A 23,000-nucleotide genomic window follows, 5' to 3' on the forward strand; every position below is an offset into this window, starting at 1 on the left:
GAGGAGCTTTAGGTGTTTTCGCTCAATAAACACTCACAACGCCTGGTCTGGGAATCGAAATTGCAATCCTATGACCACGAGTCCGCTGCCCTAACCACTGAGCCATTGCGCTTCCACACTCAGAATATAACAGGAAGTAAAAGCACTGAAACAAGTACTACAAGGCATGTCTGACACTATCAATTCTGTGGCATAGGTATTAAGGCCAGACATTTCAATAAGAGATAAATATAGTTAATTATATAGACACTAGTAGCTGGTTAGTACTTTATTTGAAATAGGGAAATCAATATGATGACTTGGAAGCAAAATTGGCAATACTCAGTCAGTCAAATCAATATTAGATGACAACAAAAGGCAGAAAGTGGATAGAAACATTAGTATGCCAGGCAAAATGCTTAGCAGCATTTCATCCATTTTCACATTCAGCCAAGGTCAATTATGCCTTTCATCGTTTCAGGGTCAATAAAACAAGTACCAGTTGAGCACTGGGATCCAGGTAATCAACTTAACCACTCCCCACAAAAATACTGGCCTTGTACCAAAAATTGAAACCAACATTAGATATCAACATCTTAGTATAACAACTCCATACTGTATGTTATTTCAAAATACTGTGTACATAAAGCTTTTACATTGAAGCACCAATCTCAGAACTATGTGATATTTATGCAAACTTTCTGAAGAGGCTCAATTGAAAATTAAAATCGCTGAAGGACACAATTTTGGTTTAGTATATTTCCCCAATACCAAAATAAACAGTAGAATATACTTGTTTAATACTCTACTTAACAATTCAATACCTTGGAATATATGTTAAATACCATATAAATAACATATTAAAAGTGAATTATTAGCTTCTATTCTTTTTTCATGTTATTTTTTTATATATTCTATCCTAGTAAAAGGAAAAAGTAACCACTAGTGGTTCTCAAACATTTTTTACCTAAGGACCCCTTTGATTACTATTTTATTCTGGTGGACCCTCATAGCCAGTCAATGTTTAAAAATTAGTTTTATAAACACTTCTTTCAAAATTCCTGTTTTCTTTTTCTCACATTCACTTGTGTAGATTGAACTATGCAAAATGTTTGAGAAAGAAACCTGTTTCTTGCAATAAATACATCTAAATCAAGACTTTTTTTTTATGGACCCTTAACATACTAGTGGATTACTCCTGGAGTTATGTGGGCCCTGTAATTCAAAGGGTCAGCCTGGTCACACTGTGTCACGCTGAATATCCCCGAGAACTACATTAAGGGTACACGTCTCTGTGGAGTGCTCAGCCACTTGCACGTTAATTTTACAAGCAGGCTGTTCCGTTGATCAGATCAACTGGAACGCTTGACGTTGTAAGCGACGGAGTGCCAACAACAATATATGGGCCCTACTATTCTTATTCCTTTCATTTATGTAAATGAGGTGTTGACAACTAATCCATGCCAATTTAAAAAAACACACATCCCTATGCCTCAAAATACCACAAGCCCCTCATTCAAATCAGTTTATGATGAAAACGCTGACACATTACCTAACTATTTAAGCATCTTGCACGAAAGAGTCAAACATTAGATATTTTAAATAAAAATATAAATCTTCTGCAAGCAATAACAAACTTACCCTACCAGCTATATATGGTCTGATAATTTTCACAAGTTCAAACTATATACATAAACTTGGTAACTGAACATCTTGGAAGAGATCAATTAGCTCCTAAAACTAAAAATTATAGGATGATTTTTTTTCTTTTCAAATACTCAGCAATTGAGGGGAAATTAAGAGGCCATTCTGGAATATAACTTTTGTAGATGAAAAATATCAGTGACCCACAGTAACAGTCAGTCACAAAATTAAACAAGCTAAAGGAAGATCTCAAATTGAGCTTTCTAACCATCTTATAAGAGCTTGCTTTAGTGGTAAATGTAAACATACACGTGCTGGTGGCATGTAAAATGCACCCAAGAAACTCTGTTAAATGGTTGCTGTTAGGAAGGGCATCTAACAGTAGAAACCATGACAAAACAGACAATTGGAGTTTGGACAGCTCCATGTCAAACCGTCCAATCCATGCCATGGAAATGAACATTAAACAATGATGATGATATATATATACACACACATAGATGTGCCTATGTGCAGAGACCCAAGAATCTCCAGAAAGGAAATTTTGAATAATTATTCTGAAGGTATTAAAAAGGAAAAACTCATCAGCTTACCTTTACCAACCATCATAACACCTATTGACATTCCCATGAATTTAGATTTGGTCCATATTGATGCATTCATAGAAATTTGTTTATCTGGACATTCAAAATAAAAGGCTGAAACTAGAATAATAGAAAAAAGAAAGTTAGTTGGTGGGGAGAGAATAGAGATCAGTAAAACAAACCTTAAAAAACATAATTAAATAAGCAGTACATTTGGGAAAAATATCTTGAAAATTCTACCCAGAGATTTACGAATGTTCAAAACATTATAACAAAGTTTGTAGGCCTAGCACACCAAGGTTAACACTTAGTCTTTGGCTGCAATAGACAAAGTTCACTGATACAAACATTTAAACTAGATCCCCACCCACCAACAATTTTTTCTGCAAATGCTCAGAATAGCTTATCTCACCAGTCTGAGAAAGCCCCCCCAAAGGTTGCGGTTTTGCCCATTCCTCTTGACTAATGCAAACATATAAAACAGTATCGTGGGAAGAAAACTCAATACACCAAGTCCACTAGTAAATCCTGTGCCAGTGCAAAGTGTAAAGCATCTGTGTTGGTGCCAAATATAAAGTACTTGTGCCAGTGCTGAGTGTAAAGCACCTGTGCTGGTGTCAAGTACAGAGCACCCATGGCAGGGCAAAAAGTAACCAGTATCTCCTGTCAAACTGTCCAACTCATGCCAGCATGGAAAATGGACATTAAATGATGATACTGTTAATGATATATATATATATATAGTTGTCAGTTGTGGGACATATACACAGTTATGAATTGTGGAACATAACTATCATTACATAAACCTGATGAGTGTGTAATGCACAAAAGTACTAGTTTATTTCCTTATAAAACTGTAAAAATTGGAAATAAAAAAAAAAACATGAAAATCAGACTAAGTTGGAATCTCATTGATTTATCTATTATATAAAATAGAGATGTGTGCATATTCACTTTTCAGGTGAAAACGGCTTCACCAATTGCTTCCATACTTCTAATGCATGAATAATTCCACCTCAGACAAATTATAGGCTGTTCATACTGGCTTCATTTCTTTCAAGCCTACACATGTCCTCGGCTGTCACAGCCCATGTTTCACTGCCATGTAACATGGCTGTTTGCATGCAGGTATCATACAATCTGCCTTTCACTCTGAGTGAGAGGCCCTTTGTTGCCAGCAGAGGTACGAACTCTCTGAACTTTGCCCAGCTTAATCTTATTCTCACAGCTACGCTCCTGGAGCATCCCTCTCCATTGCTAACTTGGTCATCAAGATAACGGAAGCTATCTACTAACTCTAGCTTGCCAACCCAGCAGTTGACGAAATCTATTTTCTGCATATTTTGAGCATTTGTTGTACCCGTGCATCTTCCACATACAAAAGCTAGTTTCCCCGTTAATCTTCCTCTGATATTGCTGCACCTTTTATGTGTCCAAAGCTTATACTGAGTGCATCTTATGGAGTTTCCACCTACACTTTTTCTACAAATTGAGCAGGACCATCTACCTGAAGGAATTTGTGATTTGTTGGCCTTCCTACTTACTAAGACTTTGGTTTTTGCTAGGTTAACTCTAAGGCACCTAGGTAACGGAAGCTATCAACTACTTATAGTGTTTTCCCCCTGGCATGTAACAGAAGCTGTTTACTGCACATTTTCAGTGTTTATTGCCCCTGTGCATTTGCCACACACAAAAACTATTTTCCCAGTTAGCCTTCCTTTGATATTGCTGCACCTCTTATGTGTCTATAGCTTACACCAGGTAATCTTATGAAATCTCTACCTACGCCTTTTCTAAAGATCGAGCAGGGCCGTCTACCTGAAGGGATTTGTGATTCGTCAGTTTAAGAGATCTGGCCAGTGTGACCATAATGTGGGAAGAATACTTGGACTAAATATGGCCGATTTAAATGCTAAGTGGTTAAACCGTTGTAGGCCCACAGACCCTTAAACACACAGGATAGGTCTGTCTGTTCAATCAGGGTGGAACAACAATAACAAAAGTATCTGATTAAAAAGCTGTTCTTACTTGGTGGATGGTGGGAGACTTGCTCAGCGCAATAGGTTAATAGATAGGGATTTTGTTCTGTGTTGAAACCATTGTCAGTGTGACCATCAGATGACTTGCTGCAATTCTTAGGAAATTTCCAGGAACAATGAAATGTCTCTCCTCGAATTGGATTGTATGGTTTCTTGGCAACCGAACCCTGTAAAAGGGGTTTAGAGAAATAAAATGATCAGAAATGTTAAAGCAATCAACATTAGATTTGGGATAAAAATTTGTTATAGTTACTTGATCTAGAAAATTAATTATTAATTTTTGAAATAGTAATCATTATATATATATATATATATATATATATATGGGTTAAAGCTACCATTGGTTCCATGTTAAGGGTAGTTCCAAACCAAAATGAAGACAAACACTGGTTTTCCATGTGACAGGCTTGATAATTGTTGAGGCAATTCCCTTTTACATGAAACTAATGGTAGCCTTAAACCATAAATAAAGAATTTTCATCCACTAATGCAGTGTCGAGCACTCATTCTCATTGTTCAATATTAACATGTTTTTATATATATATATGCTGAGAGAGAGAGAGAGAGAGGGAGAAAAGGAGAATTTCATTACCTGTCTGCCAGCATGGAAAGATGTTAGGTACCACTCAACTACTGCAAGCATCCTTTGTTCAGGATCTGCAAGGTCAGGAATTCTGACAATAAAAAGAAATAAATATTAAAAAAGAACAATGTGCAGGTCACAAAAATGTGGAGAATGTCCCAGGCCCATTTATTCCACCATTACTACTTTATTGCCAACTAATGAAAATATTCTGCAATAAAGAATACTTTTACAAATCTTTATCTTCCATCATTCCTAGGAAAGGTTCAATATTAACTTCATTTACTCTCAATCAATATCTATTAAACCCTCAAGTGTAAGTTGAAGACACTTCATATTATCTATTTACATTCTAAGACTATGTTTTCCTGATCAAGACATTTCTTGATATTTATAGTTCCATATATAACAGTTTTTGGCTCAGCCTGCTCCAGTGGTTACAAATCATCCGTCAGAAACCACAATGTTGCATAATACAAAGCTTCTGGCATTTGTTTTGCATCATACAGCATCATCATTATTTAATGTCTGTTTTCCATGCTGGCATGGGTTGGACGGTTTGACAGGAGCTAACCAACGGAAGGGCTGTTTAGGTTCCATATCAGAAATACCAATATAGCATGGAGTCATCATCATCACCACTTTTATGTTCGTTTTCCATGCTGACAATGTTTTACAGCAGGATGCCCTTTCTGATAACAATCTTAAATTGAATAATGGATTCATTACTATATGTATTTAGTCTCACTGTAAGATTAGGACCATAGGCACCGTTTCAGTAGCTTGGGATACGGATCAACAAACCACCAGGTATCACTTATTTAATGTTTCGTTTAGGATTCTCTCACCATCCTATCCCAAAATGCAGGTAATAGTAAAATGTAAACAAAACTTGTGAAGGGTACAGCTTATTTACATAATGGTACAACATATTGCATGAATTATGACTAAATACATGGTCTTACATTCAAATGTGTTTGGAATCACAGTGAAATTAGTTCCATAAGTATCAAACAAGATATTTTCATTGTTAGTCAACATTTCATTAGAATTCACTGATAGTTTCCTCTTATATTGTCATAGATCAGAGGTTCTCAACCATTTTTTTTTTGTTATCTATGGACCCCTTTGATTACTATTTTATTCTGGTGGGCCTCATAGCCACTCAATGTTTAAAAACTAGTTTTAGAGAAACTTCTATCAAAATTCCTATTTTGTTTTTCACACATTAATTGTGTAGATTGAACAATGTAAAATATTAGAGAAAGAAACCTGTTTCTTGCAATACATATCAATACTTATATATCCAAAGCAAATTTTTTTCAGGAGCACTTGAAATACATTTGTGGGTTCCCAATTTACTATTTTGTTGTGTGAACCCCACAAAATCATATATGGACCCTCAGGGGCCATATAAATCCTGGTTGAGAACCACTGCCCTAGATAGTAGCAGAGGGAAACTTATTAACCCTTTAGCATTTAAACTGGCTACATCTGGCCAAAATATTCTGCCTGTTTTATCTTCAAACTGGCCTGTCACATGTACCCTACAATATTATTCTAGAAATAAACAATCACAATGCATGATTAATTTAAATCAATGTGTATAAATAAGCATCACATTTGGACAGAATAATCTGAATGCTGAAGGGTTAACGTATAAAACTTGCAACAACAGTTTGATTGCCAGAGTTTGAATTCATTTATAAACAGTTCTTTCCATCTGCTCTAGCTACTTCGAAATTTAGTAACATGAAAGTATGCCTAGGTATACATAAGTGTGTGTGTGTGTGTGTGTGTGTGTGTGTGTGTGTGTGTGTGTGTGTGTGTGAGACAGAAGCACTTACTTTAGAAACAGCAGTGGATGTGCCATACAGTCAGCAAACATTTCTAATAACGACCTTTTTTCCAAAATGAAAGTTGGTAAGACTACCTGTAATTTAAAAGATATAATTTCAAATTAGTTTTCAAAGCTAATTATACAGAAAAACAAATATATATATATATATATATTTCTTAAGTGTACATAAAAAAAGTAAGGTATAAAGTTCACAGATAATTCAGTAGACATAGTAGTTAAATATCTCAGATTGCACCCTGTCATCTTATACATACAAAGAAGATTACTTGTCAATTACTATTTTTAAATCTCACAACATGAGATATTCAGCAAAAGTACTTTGTAGTAAAGATTGTTTGCCAACAACTGGATCTTTTGAATTAGTTTGTGATGCATTAACTAATATAGTTAAATCCCACTCTACCGCCAAGTTCTTACAAAATGCAGAAGATTATCAAGTAAAATCAATTATTTTACAGTCAAAGTAGGAAGATAGTGGAAGACACTCTTCCTCTCACCAACCTCCAACCTCTTTCCAAGTAAAGTGACATTTTCTTCATAGCTAGACAAACTTTTCGTGGGAGACTGGAAACGAACAATTTTGCCTGCATGATGTTGAAGCTCATTTACAAACATTATATGATGTCCAGACAAGAGTACATGGACACATACAAGCTTCTTTCAGTTCAGTTTCTGTCTACCAAAATCCACTCTCAAGGTTTTGGGTGACCTGAGGCTTATAGTAGAAGACACTTGCTCAAGGTGCCACACAATGGAATTGAACCCAAGACTACATGGTTGGGAAGCAAGCCTTTTAACCACACACACACACAAACGATTTCTTCTCATCTAAGAGAGCTCCCAAAAAGAAAAGCAAAAATTTAGTAAATTAACTGACCTTCGTTAAATCCATTCCTAATTTTAGTTGAGATAGTAGATGTAATATAATGCTTTTATGTTCCTCAACAGCACCAAGTTCTGTGTCCTTGTATTCTTCTTCATCTTCAACATCTTGCATGTGATCAATGAATCCTACAATGTAACAAGATTATGAAAACTAAAGTCATTAAATCTAACAGGATTTAATCCTACGACAGCAACAAAAGTTTTCTCTTTTAGGGTGAAAGGCAGATTGTACAATGATTGTGTACAGAGTGCAATGCTGCAGGGTACATGGGCATTGAATGCAAAGGATTTGCAAAAGTTGGAAAGAAATGAAGGAAGCATGTTCCACTTGGTGTGTAATGTTTAGCATGCAAGAACGACAACATAGAAATGAGCTGAGAAAAAAACAGTTTATAAGAGAAGGAATCAAATGTTGTGTGGAGAAGTGGAGACTGCATTAGCAGAAGTATGTGATGCAAATGGAAGACAATCTGTTACCCTTCACATTCTGGTTTTCCATTTGTTGTTCTCATGAGCCCCTTAGACACACCTTCCCATTCTACCACTGCTCCATCTCTTCTTTCTATCAGTCACCCACCCCTGTGCACTGTACCATATCAGTCTTCTAACAGGGGACCGCACTGGATCCTTTCATATTTAATACTCCCCACTACCATCCTCATCACTCTATCCACTTACCATTCACACAAATACTATGTAATGAGCGGTTCATTTAGATTGTTCATAACTGATTTATCCACTTTGACTCTTCTGTGCTGCTAACCATCACCCCATCACATCCAAATAGCATCTCTATGAACAACAATCACTTCTCTTACTCTTTCTATCTCTCTCGACACCAAACATGGAACTGCTATCACTACCCCTCTCCCCCATTACTCTTTCCTCTACCATCACCCTTTCATCCCAGTCACTGTTTCTAACATCATACCTTCACTTCTTTCGCCTTCCGTTATCACTCTTCTGAGGTTGACTTGAATAGACAGAAACTAATAGTGAAAAATCTTTAGTCTTACAGGATACAAGGTAACCTCACTAGTGCTGCTGCCATGATAAAATGCACCCATTACACTGTGTAAGAGTAAACCCCCCCCCCCTTTGAGATCATGAGATTGCACCTAGAAAGTTACCTTGTGAGGTACAAGTCCGAGCAAAGTTGTTGATGGAAGACCAGCAGTCGCCTATGCATACCAGCCTTGCCTCTCCCTGCTGTTGGGGTTATCCAAGGGAAAGGCAAAGGGGCCGATACAGCTTGGTACCAGTGATGTCACAACTCATTTTTACAGCTGAGTGAACTGGAGCAACGTGAAATAAAGTGTCTTGCTCAAGAACACAACACACAGCCTGGTCCAGGAATTGAACTGACTACCTCATGATTGTGAGCCCAATGGTCTAACCATGCAGCTGTGTGAAGTCCTCCCTTTAAGCATTGCTACATCAGTGTTAAAAAGAGTATTCACCCATACATAAATAAAAAAAGAGAGAAACAAAAATGACCAACTGGCAGTCTTATGTGCAAGTAATTATCATCAGCTTTATCTTTATTATTATTATTATTATTATTATTATTATTATTATTATTATTTAGCTGCCTAACACATTTCTGATGTCAACTGCAAAAAAGTGAACATTTAAACTATTCAAATGAAAGATATCCTCATCTTCATTTAATGTCCACTTTTCCATGCTGAATTGGTCAGATAGAATTTGCTGAGGTAGATTGTTTACAACCTGATGCCCTTCCTATAGCCAACTCCAACCTTTTCCCAAGTCAGGTAATATTTTCCCATAGCTAGACATGTTTGTTTGATAATGGTACTAATTTTCAGCCATTATGATGTTTAGACAAGGGTACACACACAAACATACATAGATACAAGTTTCTATCAGTTTGTCACCCAATTCACTCATGAGGCTTTTGTAGTCCCAGAGCTATTGTAGAAAACACTTACCCAAGGTGCCATGCTGACTCAAACAAATACCAAACTATCATCAGATTACACTAAAATATCTGTGTATCTCCTAACATAGGTAGATGGCCGGTTAAATGTGTATAATTGTTCTTCGAGAAATCTGGGAGATATACCTTTTTCTCAGTCATTGTTACTAACCATACAAAACATATTTCATGGAGGGAACTAGATAGAAATAAAAACACCCTCAGATCCTACACTGGAGGATCAACAAAATATCACAAAGCAATTTCATGTTACAGAAACAACAAGCAGTTTTCTGGATCATTGGAAGTAAATAAGTTAGATAAATAACTTAATCTCTTAACTTTTATTGAAATTTGGGAATGGTAATATTTTTGCCTATTATACACACACACACACTATATACTTGGTATTCACTTCAGCTTTATTATTATCATCATTATTATTTTAGTGTCCTTTGTCGAAGTTCTTTTGTCACCTCCTGTGACCCCTTCAACAACCCACAATCCCATGTGTCTCCTCTTGTTCTGTTTAGTCCATTCTGTCTTTCTGTGAAGACCAAGTAATATAGTGCTTGTGTTTAATTGGTAAAAAATATCTGTTTCAACACATGATTTCCCATCAGGAATCTTGCAAAAACAAATACATAGACATTAAAGATATTATTTTTCATTTATAGGTTATACAAATGCACAGATACGACTATGTGGTTATGAGTTCCATCCCACTGCCTGGCACCTTCAGGGAGTGTTTTCTACAAAAATACAAGTTTGCTGCAGAATCTAATTGATGCCATGCTTATTGACCAACTTAATGTCTAGATGCATATTCGTGGTGGTATGCATCAGCATTACAGAGGTATGCACATACAAATGAATCCATACATGATCCTATATAGTTTATAGTTTTTTTTGGGGGGGGGGGAAGCAGGTGGCAGTGGTGGTTTGATCATTGCATTTTACCTGTATTCTTTATTGAGTTTCCATTCTCTTATAAGTGTAGATTCGACTAGAATGTCATCCTTTTTTTAACTTCCTGAACTTCCACAATTGATGCATTACAGTTAAATGCAGTCAATGGCAGGAGTATACAAACTATAACCATTAAAAAAATCATAGAAGAAACACACTTACCATCACATTTTTTATCCATCATAACAGCAGTAGGAGTAGAGTAAGACAGAGATGTGGTGGAGATGTAACTGTCACATGGCGATGGCTGGTCTGATGGTAACGTTTCTGAATGTGGAGTGATGTAGATTGATGTCTGATGTTGCCCTTGTTTGGGTTGCTGTTGGGAAGTTATTGCTGATGATTCAGGATCAGTATGCGCCTGCCGTTGATGCTGAACTGATTGCTTAGCTAGAGACATCGAGGGGGGTCTTCAAAGAACAGGAAAAAAGAAAACCCAGTTCAAAGAACAGGAAAGGGAAAACCCAGATAAATGTTATAAAGAAACACCTGCACTAACAACAACAAAACATAAAACATCTAGGTAAGCAGCCCTCTGTGTGTGTGTTATATGAATATATATATATATATATATATATATATATATATATATATATATATATATATATATATATATATATATATATTATTAAGGTGGCTATTCGCAATTTAGAACAGATAGTCAAGAAGTACAGTTATCACTAAAGTCATCACTTGCATGACTAAGAGTTGTTTTGACTCCTATTTCTAGCAATGCTGGTGCTAGTAACCCTCGGTGACAGTAATGGGTCACCGATGAAGATTGATTAAATCTGAAATCAGCACAGATATGACTATTTCGCATGCCATAGGGAGGGAACCCGTCTCCCTCGTCAGCCATTAGAAAAGTGTTCTCACATGGTTAAGACTTGTTTTAACTCTTATTTCTAGCAATGCTGGTGCTTACTAGCACCCTCCGTCACTTTAGTGATGACTATATATATATAAACAAATGTACCAGCTCAATTATGCTTGGAGAATATTCAAACCTGTACCCATGTGTTTGTGTTTTTGTATTCATATATATTTGTATATGGTAATGTATACATGCATATGCATGTATATATGAGTTTTTATGATTCTTTATATAGTTTTTTATATACTTTTTGTATGTTTTTTTTATATGCCTTATATTTTTATTTTATATTTGTATTTGAATTTTGCAAAATTCATGAATTGAATTTTGTAAATCTCTGAAGAGGCCTAGTGAATCGTGCATGTACCCCCATTACATCATTTTCATCTACTAATTACTCCAGCGTACAGGAGCTATATAGATAGAATGGGGAATGCCAACGCTAGGCCGAAACAGCTGTGAGATTTTGTCCTTTCTCCAATTGCTAGATGTCCTTTAAATCTGAAATCTTAATTGTTGATATGATATGGTATGGTATGTCAAAAGTGTCTGTATATTGTAATTTTGGTTATGAAATAAACAGATTAATCAACAGAATACAGTGTCTGCAAGTTGATGAGTACCTCATATTCCTCTCCATTTTCTTATTGCTATATATACATATATATATATATATATATATATATATAAACTCTAAGATTTGATTTAGTCATTAAATGGCGACTAACAAAACCAGTTGAAATAAATACCTGGTAGGACAAGCAGTTTCAAAATACATTGTAAAACTATTGAAAATTTAATCAAATTTTGAAAAAGAAAAAAAAACAGTAAAAAATCTCTCTCATACTTTAAAAACTTGTCTTTTAAATAAGTTATACATGTGAATATCAATTTTAAATAGTAATTCCAGGACAGAAATGCATGTGGCAGTAGCTAGATCACAATGCTATTGAATTATGAATTAGATTGAAAATAAGCAATATAAATAAATATTTGCGCACAGATGCGTCTAAATTGATCCAAGTTTAGTTTACTTTTGCATTTCTTGAATTTTGTACGTGTTTGTCATACAAATATTGAATGAAAAGTAGGTACTGTTTTATTTTTCCCCACAGAATTATCGATTACAGCTGTTACTTTAATGATGCAGTCATTTTACTCAGTAATTCATCATCCACTTTAAGGAAATGGGACAAATAGTAGGTAATAAAGAAGATATTTGTTTGATAATGGTTTAGAACTGGTTTTTATCCATTTTATGCCTATGGACCCCTTTGAGTTCTATTGTACTCTACTGCACCACCATAGCCATTTGATGAATATAAAAAAAATATCCTACTGTATTTTTAGAATTAAATATCATAAGGAATTATTTAAAAAACACAAAATATTTTGTGCATTGTAGAAATATAAGCAATTTATTGCACAAATTTTAACAACAAAATCTTATATGGATCCCCAAGGATAGAACCACTGGTTAATATGTAAGGTCACTGGTTTAGTCTGTCATTGTGAAATGTATCTAGGTCAGAACCCACTCATCTGTAAGCTACACTCAAAGACTTGAACTCAGCAGGTGAGCTAACAAAACATTGTCTTTTTTTTTTTCATATGGTGTTTCTCCTCTATCCAGCTGTTAGTTCTTATGCTGTGGTATACCATCATGATCCTCACTGTTTCAATGATGACCACTTTTTCATAATTGTTTGGGTCAGACGGAAATTACTGAAACAAATTTCTTATACAGCCAAATACCCTTTCAATCGCAAATCCTTATTTGTTTCTAAGCAAGATAATATTTCTTCTTGGTTGGATATGTTTTCAGAGAAGACTGGAAATGAATGATACAGCTTGTATAATAGTGATACAGCTGTCACAAGATGTCAGCACACATGTTTATATGTGTGTGCTTGCGTGCGTGTGTGTGTAAGACAAGTTTCTTTCAGCTTCTGTCAACTAAATTCACCCACAAAGCTTTGGTTAGCCCAGAGTTATGATAGAAGACACTTGCTTAAAGTGTCCTGCAATGGGACTGAACTCAAAACCATGTGGCTGGGAAGCAAACTTCTTAACCACAAAAATGCAAATAGGCACAGGTGTATCAAGGTGCACTGGTCCATTTGAGAGTGTAACAACCATAAACAGAGTGATGCATTATCAATTTGACCAATGATGTTGTCAGAGAGAGAGATTATACCCAATGACAAATACAAGTGTTAACTTCTTTATGAATGACATCAATTTAAATTGATACTTACAAGGACTGTGAATGTTGATGATGATCATGTAAGGAAAAAGGTCCACTTAAAGCATTTTTATTAAATGTGTTCTAAAAGAAAGAAAAGAAAAATAATCATAAACTGGACAAAAAATAATACCTCTTAAATTATTTTGGAAAGAATACTTTTTTCCTCTTGCATCTTTGAAAGAATAATATATCTTCAAATAACAAAACATTGCATGGAATCCAGCACCAGAAAAGAGAATGATACTAACTATTCATTAATTTTGAACAATTCACATTATTTAACTTCAATTCATTAAAATCTTAAACTTTCCAAAGTCATGAAAGAAGGGCGTAAATAGACAAAAAAAATAGTAAATTGAGATTAGATTTTAATTTTAAAACCCAAGTGATTTTAATCAAACAAAGCAAACGATAACGGACAGAGTCGAGATCCATTGACAAGGTTGCAAAAACAACAAAAAGTTTGGAAGACAAAAAAATTAGTGGAAATTGAACCAGTGAGTGTGTTAGATATTAAGGCAATATGACTCTCCCCAGACACAACAAAGTAAATAAATGTTAAATTAAAAAAAAACAAAAACATTAAGTAATGACAATTTAATAATTTATCCACATGTGAAATAACAATTAAAACAAGTTGTGCCAACTGAAGTACACAAGTAAATGTATTTGAAACAGTTTTTTAGTCAGCCTTAGAAGAAGGTGGACTATAAATTCTGAAACTTTATTTCTAATTCCTTCTGTTCTGAGTTACAATGAAAGTACCATAGGTTTGTTAAAAATCAAAAGTTCTTAACACTGTACCATCATATAAAATACCAGAACAGTTCCTGATAGCAACTGTGCTTGTTTGGAGTTCTACATTTAATTTCGGTGGGGTTTCAGAAAACCTTACATTCTTTAGTCAACAGCACTGATTAAAAGAATGTACCACAATATAAAGTAGCTTTATATCTCTATATGTAAAATGAAAATTATTCACGATTATATAAAAAGTCAGTTTTGTATAACTTTCCTAATTAAGAGACATGCATAAACTCTAAAACACAAGCAGTATTCAATACGATATAAAAACGTATACAATATAATTTTCACAAATGCCTTTTATGTTCTATTTCATTTAAATATTCAAATCTTAAGAACCAAATAAATATCCCTTCTTTCAAAAAGTTTATTTTTTAAAGCTAATGAGGTATAATAAAAAATTATCCCTCATCATCAAGATCTCCAAACAATACGCTTAAGATTTACATTTTTACCTACACATTGACACTGACATTTTATAGAACACACGATGGTTATTTAAATAAACAACAATTTTTTTTTGGTTTCATTTCATTTGAAACAGGAAATGAAACTGAATATAGCAAAAACGAATTACTTGAAATATAAGGTCAATTAACAATGGTAAACAGTTTCCTAAAAGCAGAAACAGCTCCTTGTATCTTGGGTAACTCGTTTCTTTTTCTTTTTTTTTTTCTTTTTAATGAACAGAGCTCAAATGTTACCCTACAAGTCAACAATAATAAACACACACGCAAAGACAAAAATTACTAACGAGAAACAAACAGCTGTTTAATTAAAGAGAACTACTGCAAGAGCGTATGTACTACAAAAGGGGTCGCTGTGACCACAAGTATTTTGACGCAAGCAGGGAAGGGAGTCAATACACACTTAAGTGGTTAATTGAATTTTAAACAATGACTTCTTGATTAAGGAACAATTGCAGACATTTTTAAATAACGCATTGTTTTCGCTTGCTGAACTATGTAGGCGTGTGTTTGTACGTGCGTGTACGAATGATAACGGTTTGATAAGAATAATTGTCACTACCATACACACAAAGTAAGAAATTTGGAGGAGTACAGTCGTTTGTATTGACTCCAGTACTTAACTAGTACTTTATTTTATCGACCCCCACAAAAGGTGAAAAGCAAAGTAGGGAACCTCGCTGGGATATAAACTCAAGGAACATAAAAGAAAGAAAGAAAACAAACAACAACAATAACGATGAGCAAACAGGATAAAAGTTAACCAGAAATTAAGATGTTCTAGGTTCAGTTTTGCGAAGTTTAAAAGATGTTTGTAATACTAAGAGAAATCATATGAAGAGCAGCAATACACCCACACAAAAAAAAAAAAAATATGGGTAAATAGATTAATCACGATCGATTGAAAGGAAAACGAGGCATATTTAAATTTAGAAGAAAAAAATATATATAATAGATAATAAAACAGGCTGTGAAACATGAATACTGCTGAAAGACGTATCCTTTTAATGACACATTTCAGAAATGTAGGGCATGTTAAGAAGAAAACAGCTTATAGCTGTTAATATATGTTAACATAGCATTTATATTTTTCTTCAAGCAAAATTATGTTATAAGAAGTTATAAAGTTAAAGAAAAAAAAAATCAAAGGAAATAAATAAATTAACTGCAAACTAATTCGCAAACCAAGTGCAGCTATGAGACTAAAAGTTAATTAAAATAGACTATCTTTAGACTAATATACACAGCAATCAAAAGACAGGGAATATTTAACGAAATTTGGACGAACTAGCTAACATACAAAGTAAATAATTAAATAAAGGTAACAGGAAGAAAAAATAATAATAAAAGACAAAATACCGAAAGAAAAATATTTGAAATCAACAAAATACCAGTGTGCAATTATTAAATCCAATAATAAATCTAAGATTTGTAAGTTCCTACCAGCAAAAACAATCGTGGCACATGGTTTCCATGTATTAGAATCTATTTAGAAAGAAACAAAAGCATAGAAGAAGAAAAAACATTCAACGAAGGATCAGTAACCGCATAACTAAACTAAAACACTCCTTTTAAAAGTTTCTCAAATAGAAAAACTGTGGATGAAGTGGCAGTAGAGTGAGAGGGAGGGAGGGAGAATTAGTGCACGTATGAGAGAAAGAGTGTGTGAGAGAGAGAGTGTATGTGAGACGGAGTGTGTATGAGAGAGAGTGTATAAGAGGATGTGTGTTTGAGGAAGAAAGAGAGTGCGTGTATGAGAGACTGTGTGTGTGTGTGAGAGAGACAGAGAGAGAGATCGTAATTGTGTTTTCAAAATGCCAGGTAATAACAATAAACTCAGGAAAAAGACACGGAGCTGCAGAAATACAGTTGACAAGTCAGATAGGGACACGTTTCTCAGTAATGTGGGGCAAAAGGAATGTTTATTCAAAACAGGAAATAATAAATCAATGGCTGAATTTCTGAACAGATTGGAATTTAAATAATAACAATCGTTTCTAAGTATAGGTACAAGATCAGAAAACTGTGAGAAAGGGATTAGGGTTAATCGATAAAATCTACCTTGGTACTTTATTTATTTATCAACCTCAAAAGGATGAAAGGCAAAGTTGATTTCGGCGAGACTTGAACTTAGAACGTAAAGGGATCTTAATTAAATACTTGGCGGTGTTTTTTGACCGACATTTAGTGATTCCACGAAACCACAACCCCTTTTTAAACAGAGGCATAAAACCAAAAATTTTTGGGGGAAGAGGAGCAGTAAATTAAATCGGCCCCGATATTTTATCGATATCTGAAAAGATGAAAAGCAAGGTTGACCCGGAAATATTTGAACTCAGAATACAGAGCCAAACAAATACCGTGATATTACCAGTTCAAAGATACCTGGGGCATATTCGAACCCGTAAAACAACCATTCACTGTTTTGTGATGGAGAAAACACAGTGAATTGCTTTCTTACGGGTTCGACTATGCTCCAAATATATTTGAAGTGGTAATAACCTTGTTTTTATACACATCACGGCTTAGTGCTACCTCCCAGTGGATACTATAAGTTGTTTAGCATAGGCACAAGGCCCAAATTTTATTTTAAGAATGAGATGAGACTGAGAAGTTAGTCAGTGAAATCAAACTTTGAGTAGTGTATGCCTGGTATTCATTCTATTTTATCGTCGATCCAGAATGGATAATGAAAGAAATGTTGATCTTGGCGTAACTTGAACTCAGAACGTAAAAAGTCGGTATTTCGTCCGACGCTCAAATGATTCAACCAATCCACATGATGAATTATTAAAAAATCAAGCTCACGCCATTGATAATGGAGTTCAGATAATGACCAATAACAGCCAACATTCTTAACCTGCCCCTCACACAAACTATGCCTAATCTATTGAAATGAGGAAATTGTTTTTTTAAGTATGTAATATATACATGCACAGTCACGCACGCACGCGCATACATAGTTGTGGCCGTCGAAAATATTTACGTCGTGTATTTTCCAGTTCTGATAACGAGAGAAAAAATTATCTAACCATGAAATGAGAGAGAGTGAGAGGCAGAAGTTGAAACAAGGAAGAGAGAGAAGAAAAGAAAGACACAAAGAAACGAGAGGGATAGGAAAGGATAAGACTATGAGGTAAAGAGATAGGCAGGAGAGGCAAAAAGCTATACTAACAACTGACTAGTTAAAAGAATATCCAGATTCTTTGGAAAATGTTAACTGACAAAGAACTCGCTCAAAAGCTATCTATCATATTGAATATCACTGCATCAACCAGACTTTCGAATGTGGTTATACAGCACTGATCACAATGCATTTCTTCCCATTGTTGTACCTTTCAAACACCTTCTCACTGGCTAATCAGGAATGGCCAACATCCCCATAGATTACCAATGTACAGCTGAGTCAACTAGAGCAAGGTGAAATGATGTGTTTTGCTTCAGAATACAATGTACTATCGGTCTGGGAATCTAAACCATGTTCTTGCAATTGGGAGTGCAACACCTTAACCATGAGACCAAACAACTTCACATATTCCACATAGGCAGACGGTATATATAAGTAGTTAGTGTAAATCCCAGCTGTTTCCTCTAGAAGCACATCTGCTTATTTCATTATCACAATCAATATATATCCATAGTTAGTATTGTAAGTTAATCAAAACACACATTGAAATTGAGAAATATGTTTTCTCTGTATGATGATTTTCTTATAGGAAATTCCTTATATGTCGACATAACATATAAATCTTAATAATTCCTATTAGAAAATGAAATATGTGTAACGAAAAAAGTTTCCATCTTCCTGTTTTGTTATAATATATGATAGAGAGACAGATATCAAGAGACCAAAACTTCTGATTTGCAGTGCTTGAGAAGACATGTCAAGCTAAATAAAATTGTAGCCACCCATACATACAGACATGTTCTTTAAAGTCATGCCCCCTCTTAAGACACACATAATTCTGTCCTCTATTCCCCCTCACACCCACACCACTTACTGTGGGGCCCCCATCCACTCTGCCTCATGTGCCTATCCGCACAATCTCCTTGCCCTCACATACCTACCACACCCCACTCTAAGCCACTTCCAATTCCTCGCACCATCAATTGCTATCTTCACAGCTGCTCCAATTCTTTTCAACATCACTTGCTGTCTCTAAACATCTCCCCTCAACTCTTATGGAACAAACTCCTTTATCCCTTCTACACTACTTATACTACCACCACCACTGTTCTTTGTGAGTAGGCCACCTCTCTCTCTCACTGCAACTGTCTGTCTATCTTTCTCGCTTACTCTCTCCCACCTTCCCCTCTTCCTTGTCCTACTGAGGCAGACAAGTGTCTCCTTAATAGTAAGATTGGTCTCTGTCCCTCTATCAAACTTTAATTTCTCAGTTCCACTCCCCCTCTCAGCTGAGAGGTCCTAGTCATGCAGGCTCATGGGTCCTGGTGCCACATATAAAGCACTCATGCTGGTGTCACATAAAAAGCATCCACTGTAAAGTGGTTGGTGTTAGGAAGGGCATCCAGCTGTAGAACCTGTGCCAGAACAGACAACTGGACCCTGGTGTAGCCCCCCAGCTGGCCACCTCCTGTCAAACCATCCAACCCATGCCAGCATGGAAAACAGGCATTATATGATGATGATATACACACAAATGAGGGACCTCTTTCAGTTTCTGCCTACCAAACCTACTTACAAAGCTTTGGTTGTATAGAAGACACTCGCCCAAAGTGCTTCATAGGGGGGGGGGACTGAACCCAAAACAATATAGTTGGTTCCTGACTATGATATAGCAGGCAGTGAGGAATTTGCAAGAACCGCACAAGACATGTACAGAGGTGTTGTCATTAAGATGAAAAGGATTGAGTGCAGCAACAATTTTAAAATGCAAGTAGGGGTGGGCCAGGACTCAGTCCTCAGAGTCTTCTAGGCCGCAACTGAGAAGGATTATCATGGAACTGCTATATAGTGATGATCTCACTCTCGCAGCTGAATTTGTAATAGCGCTAGAAAAGAAATACCAGATCTTGTGTGTGACAGATGTGCAGGAACAATAAACACTAAATATACATAGGAAGTAGAAACTAGTTGTGGAGCACACTGTTTGGGGGTGATGTAAAAGATACAATTGCTTGCTGTCTTGGAGTGATTAAAGGAAGAACCATTTAGCCTAATATATCTACTCTGGTCAAGTAGGTTTGATCAAAGCCACTCCAACTGTTTGCATGCCGATGACTACATAACCAATAACATATCCTTTTCAAAATAAAGTGTGACTTGAGAGATTTGGTTGTTATATCTAGCAGATCAACAACCCTGTAGAGACTACCATGATGAACTGGTAATGTGTAGGTGGAAGAGGAGAAATTTGTGAATTGAAAGCAAAGTGAGCAGTAAATATGATCCAGCAGGGATGCTACTTTGAGAGCAATCTTAGTTAAAGGGTGGAAGGATAGCTTCTCTAGCATCAGTAAAAGACCTTGGCAAAAGACCAGAATATTTTGTAGCAATTTGTGAGGTGGAAGAGCTCAAAAGGTTTATGATACCTAACTGTATCAGATGCTTTAATGATGCTCATCTAGTGGTAGTAAGCAAAAGACCACCACAGTTAGTGTTTATTATTAAAAAAGAAACAAAGTTTTATTAAAACAAATCAAATCCATTTCAATAACTTCATGTCAGATTTTATCAAAAATGAACAAAAAATAAAAAATAAAAATAAAAAGGGAGAGAAAAATATCTTCAATATAACTAATACAAACATTCTTTAATGATTGATTGAAAGACGAATTTTCTAATTTAATTAAAGCAACCTATCAATCAAAGTAATTAAGTTCTAATTGATTTTTCTGCTTTGATTGAAATGGCCATTCAGTTGTTCTTAATTACTTCACTAATGTCTTGTAGTTTGTCAGAAAGTTATGATAACCACCCACCTCTATGGAACTATCAGGCTATTTAGGATCATTTAGATATCAATCTAAAATTCACTTAATACTAGTAGAGTTCTTTCACATTCAACTTTTTAGTTTTATAGGGAACTAGCTTAAAAACTGCACTCCATGCAGACTTTTAAGCTAACCCCTACAGAGGGCTAATTGGGCCTGGATCCAAAGCTACAGAGAGCAATAATTAAGCATTTATTGGTACCCTACCAATATGACATTACTTTAAACTCAGTTTAAATGAAAAACTTGTAAGTTCACAAATTTTTGGAGTTCTTTTAAAATTTGAATTTTCAACTGTTAGCATAGAACAAATCCTCATCCAGGCCTGATCCCAATGCTGGATGTTCAAGAACCAAACGAAGGGCAGATTTTCAATCCTGGGATCATCTCGATTACAAAAAGGTATGATATGTCTATGTAGAGCAAATGTAGACTGAGATACAGGGGCTCCGGACGGACAGGCAGACAGAATTTCACATTTATTATTATAGATAGAAGATAAGAGAAAGTAATGATGTGTGTGGATGCCTCTATTAGGAGCATTAATAACTTCAGTGAATAGAAATTAATCAAGAATTGAAACTAGGTTGTGAAGTTGGTTTCCTAAAAACTTATTGCTGCTATAACCATTTTTTGGTTCACTTTCAATTTAACTTAACCCTTTGGCATTCAGATTGCTCTGTCAAATGTAATGCTTATTTATTCACATTGTTTTGAATTAGCCATGCATTACCTCATAGCTTTGAGATTTTGATAATGTGATTGCTTATTTTTACAATAACATTATAGGACAGGCTGAATCTAATCAGTTTGAACATAAACATGCAGAATATTTGGGCCAGATATGGTCAGTTTAAATGCTAAAAGGTTAAGGCACATATATTTTTTATTAGACATTAAGATGGGTTTTGTAGTGAGAGGGAGCACTACTTGATGGAATCAATTCAGTTTTTTTTTTTTTATTATTCAAAAGTTTGACAGGCAAAGAACTGAATTCATATAATACATAGATGAGCTTAAATACCATAAAGCAGTTAGTTGGGTACAGCTGTTTCTGCCAACATACTGTCTAAGAAAGAATAAAAACAGAATGGCTCATATAAAACTACACAATAACTGAAAAAATTAGAGTATACATATGTTGAATCAAATAATTACACTACAGAATTATGGTTCATATTAAGAGTATACTCTAGAATGGTAGTAAGTCTTGGACTATGTACAGTAAATAGGAACTTCTATTTCTATTGTTTGTTATCAATTCTTGGCTCTGCATGGAAGAATGATGACTCAAACCTGTGAATTATCAATATTATAATTACTACATAGACGGTGGTGTCATTTAATTTCAAGATAAGAAACTACTACTGATTAAATGGTAATTATTTTCATGTATTTAATCATAATTCAAACAAATAAAAGGAGGATGGTTTTATTCTATTAAATGATATAAGCTGAAGTAAAAATTTTAAAAATAAGAATAATTGTGTATAAAGTATTGAGAATAATAGCCAGGTACCTGAGGTTTCTCAAGGTAGAGTCCTTTCTATGAGGCATTGAATCTATAGAAGTCTGAAAATTACATTACTTGGGGAGTTTTCTTTTATTCTTTTGCTTGTTTCAATCATTTGACTAAGGCCATGCTGGAGCACTGCCTTAAAGGGATTTTTTTGTTGTTGTTGAAGAAATCAACCTCAGGACTTATTCCTTGTAAGCTTAATACTTATTCTATTGGTCTCTTTTGCTGAACTGTTATGTTATGGGTATGTAAACACACCAATGTCAGTTGCTAAGAGATGGTGGGGGGACAGTCACAAAGACACACACACACACATCTAATTACATATATATACATACATACTATTGTCTGGGGAGAGTCATTCTCTTTTAGTGCCTTATAATTTAACACACTCACTGGTAAAATTTCTACTTATTTCTTGTTTATTTTTCTAAAATTTTCATTGCGTCTTGCAACCTTTTCAATAGTTTTGACTGCATTCTTTTTGTTTGTTTGTACGCATGTGCATACACATGCATGTATGTATGTGTGCATATGCATGTATGTGTGTGCATTTGTATGTATGTATTCTGCATATTCATGTGTTTGCATGTCCATGTGTGTGTTTTTATGTATGTGTGTGTGTTTGCGTACCTCTGTCTCCTTGTATG

At 35.0% G+C, this 23,000-nt stretch overlaps 1 protein-coding gene across 5 annotated transcripts in view; it reads right to left on the minus strand.

Annotated features, from left to right (window-relative positions):
* The window catches only part of LOC106880268 (oxysterol-binding protein-related protein 11), a 160,411-nt gene that overhangs the window by 8,777 nt on the left and 128,634 nt on the right, over positions 1–23,000 (minus strand). For 4 of the 5 annotated variants that reach the window (XM_052973275.1, XM_052973272.1, XM_052973276.1 and 1 more), the window contains 8 exons: positions 16,320–16,361; positions 13,616–13,686; positions 10,646–10,893; positions 7,568–7,701; positions 6,677–6,762; positions 4,839–4,920; positions 4,236–4,413; positions 2,217–2,327 (listed from right to left, as the gene is read on the minus strand). In XM_052973275.1, coding sequence (XP_052829235.1) covers positions 2,217–2,327; positions 4,236–4,413; positions 4,839–4,920; positions 6,677–6,762; positions 7,568–7,701; positions 10,646–10,893; positions 13,616–13,686; positions 16,320–16,361 — 952 coding nt within the window. The remainder of the gene's footprint in view (positions 1–2,216; positions 2,328–4,235; positions 4,414–4,838; positions 4,921–6,676; positions 6,763–7,567; positions 7,702–10,645; positions 10,894–13,615; positions 13,687–16,319; positions 16,362–23,000) is intronic. The other variant, XM_052973273.1, reaches the window with a different exon arrangement.

Source organism: Octopus bimaculoides, chromosome 15, assembly GCF_001194135.2.
Source record: "Octopus bimaculoides isolate UCB-OBI-ISO-001 chromosome 15, ASM119413v2, whole genome shotgun sequence".
Classification (NCBI taxonomy): Eukaryota; Metazoa; Mollusca; class Cephalopoda; order Octopoda; family Octopodidae; genus Octopus; species Octopus bimaculoides.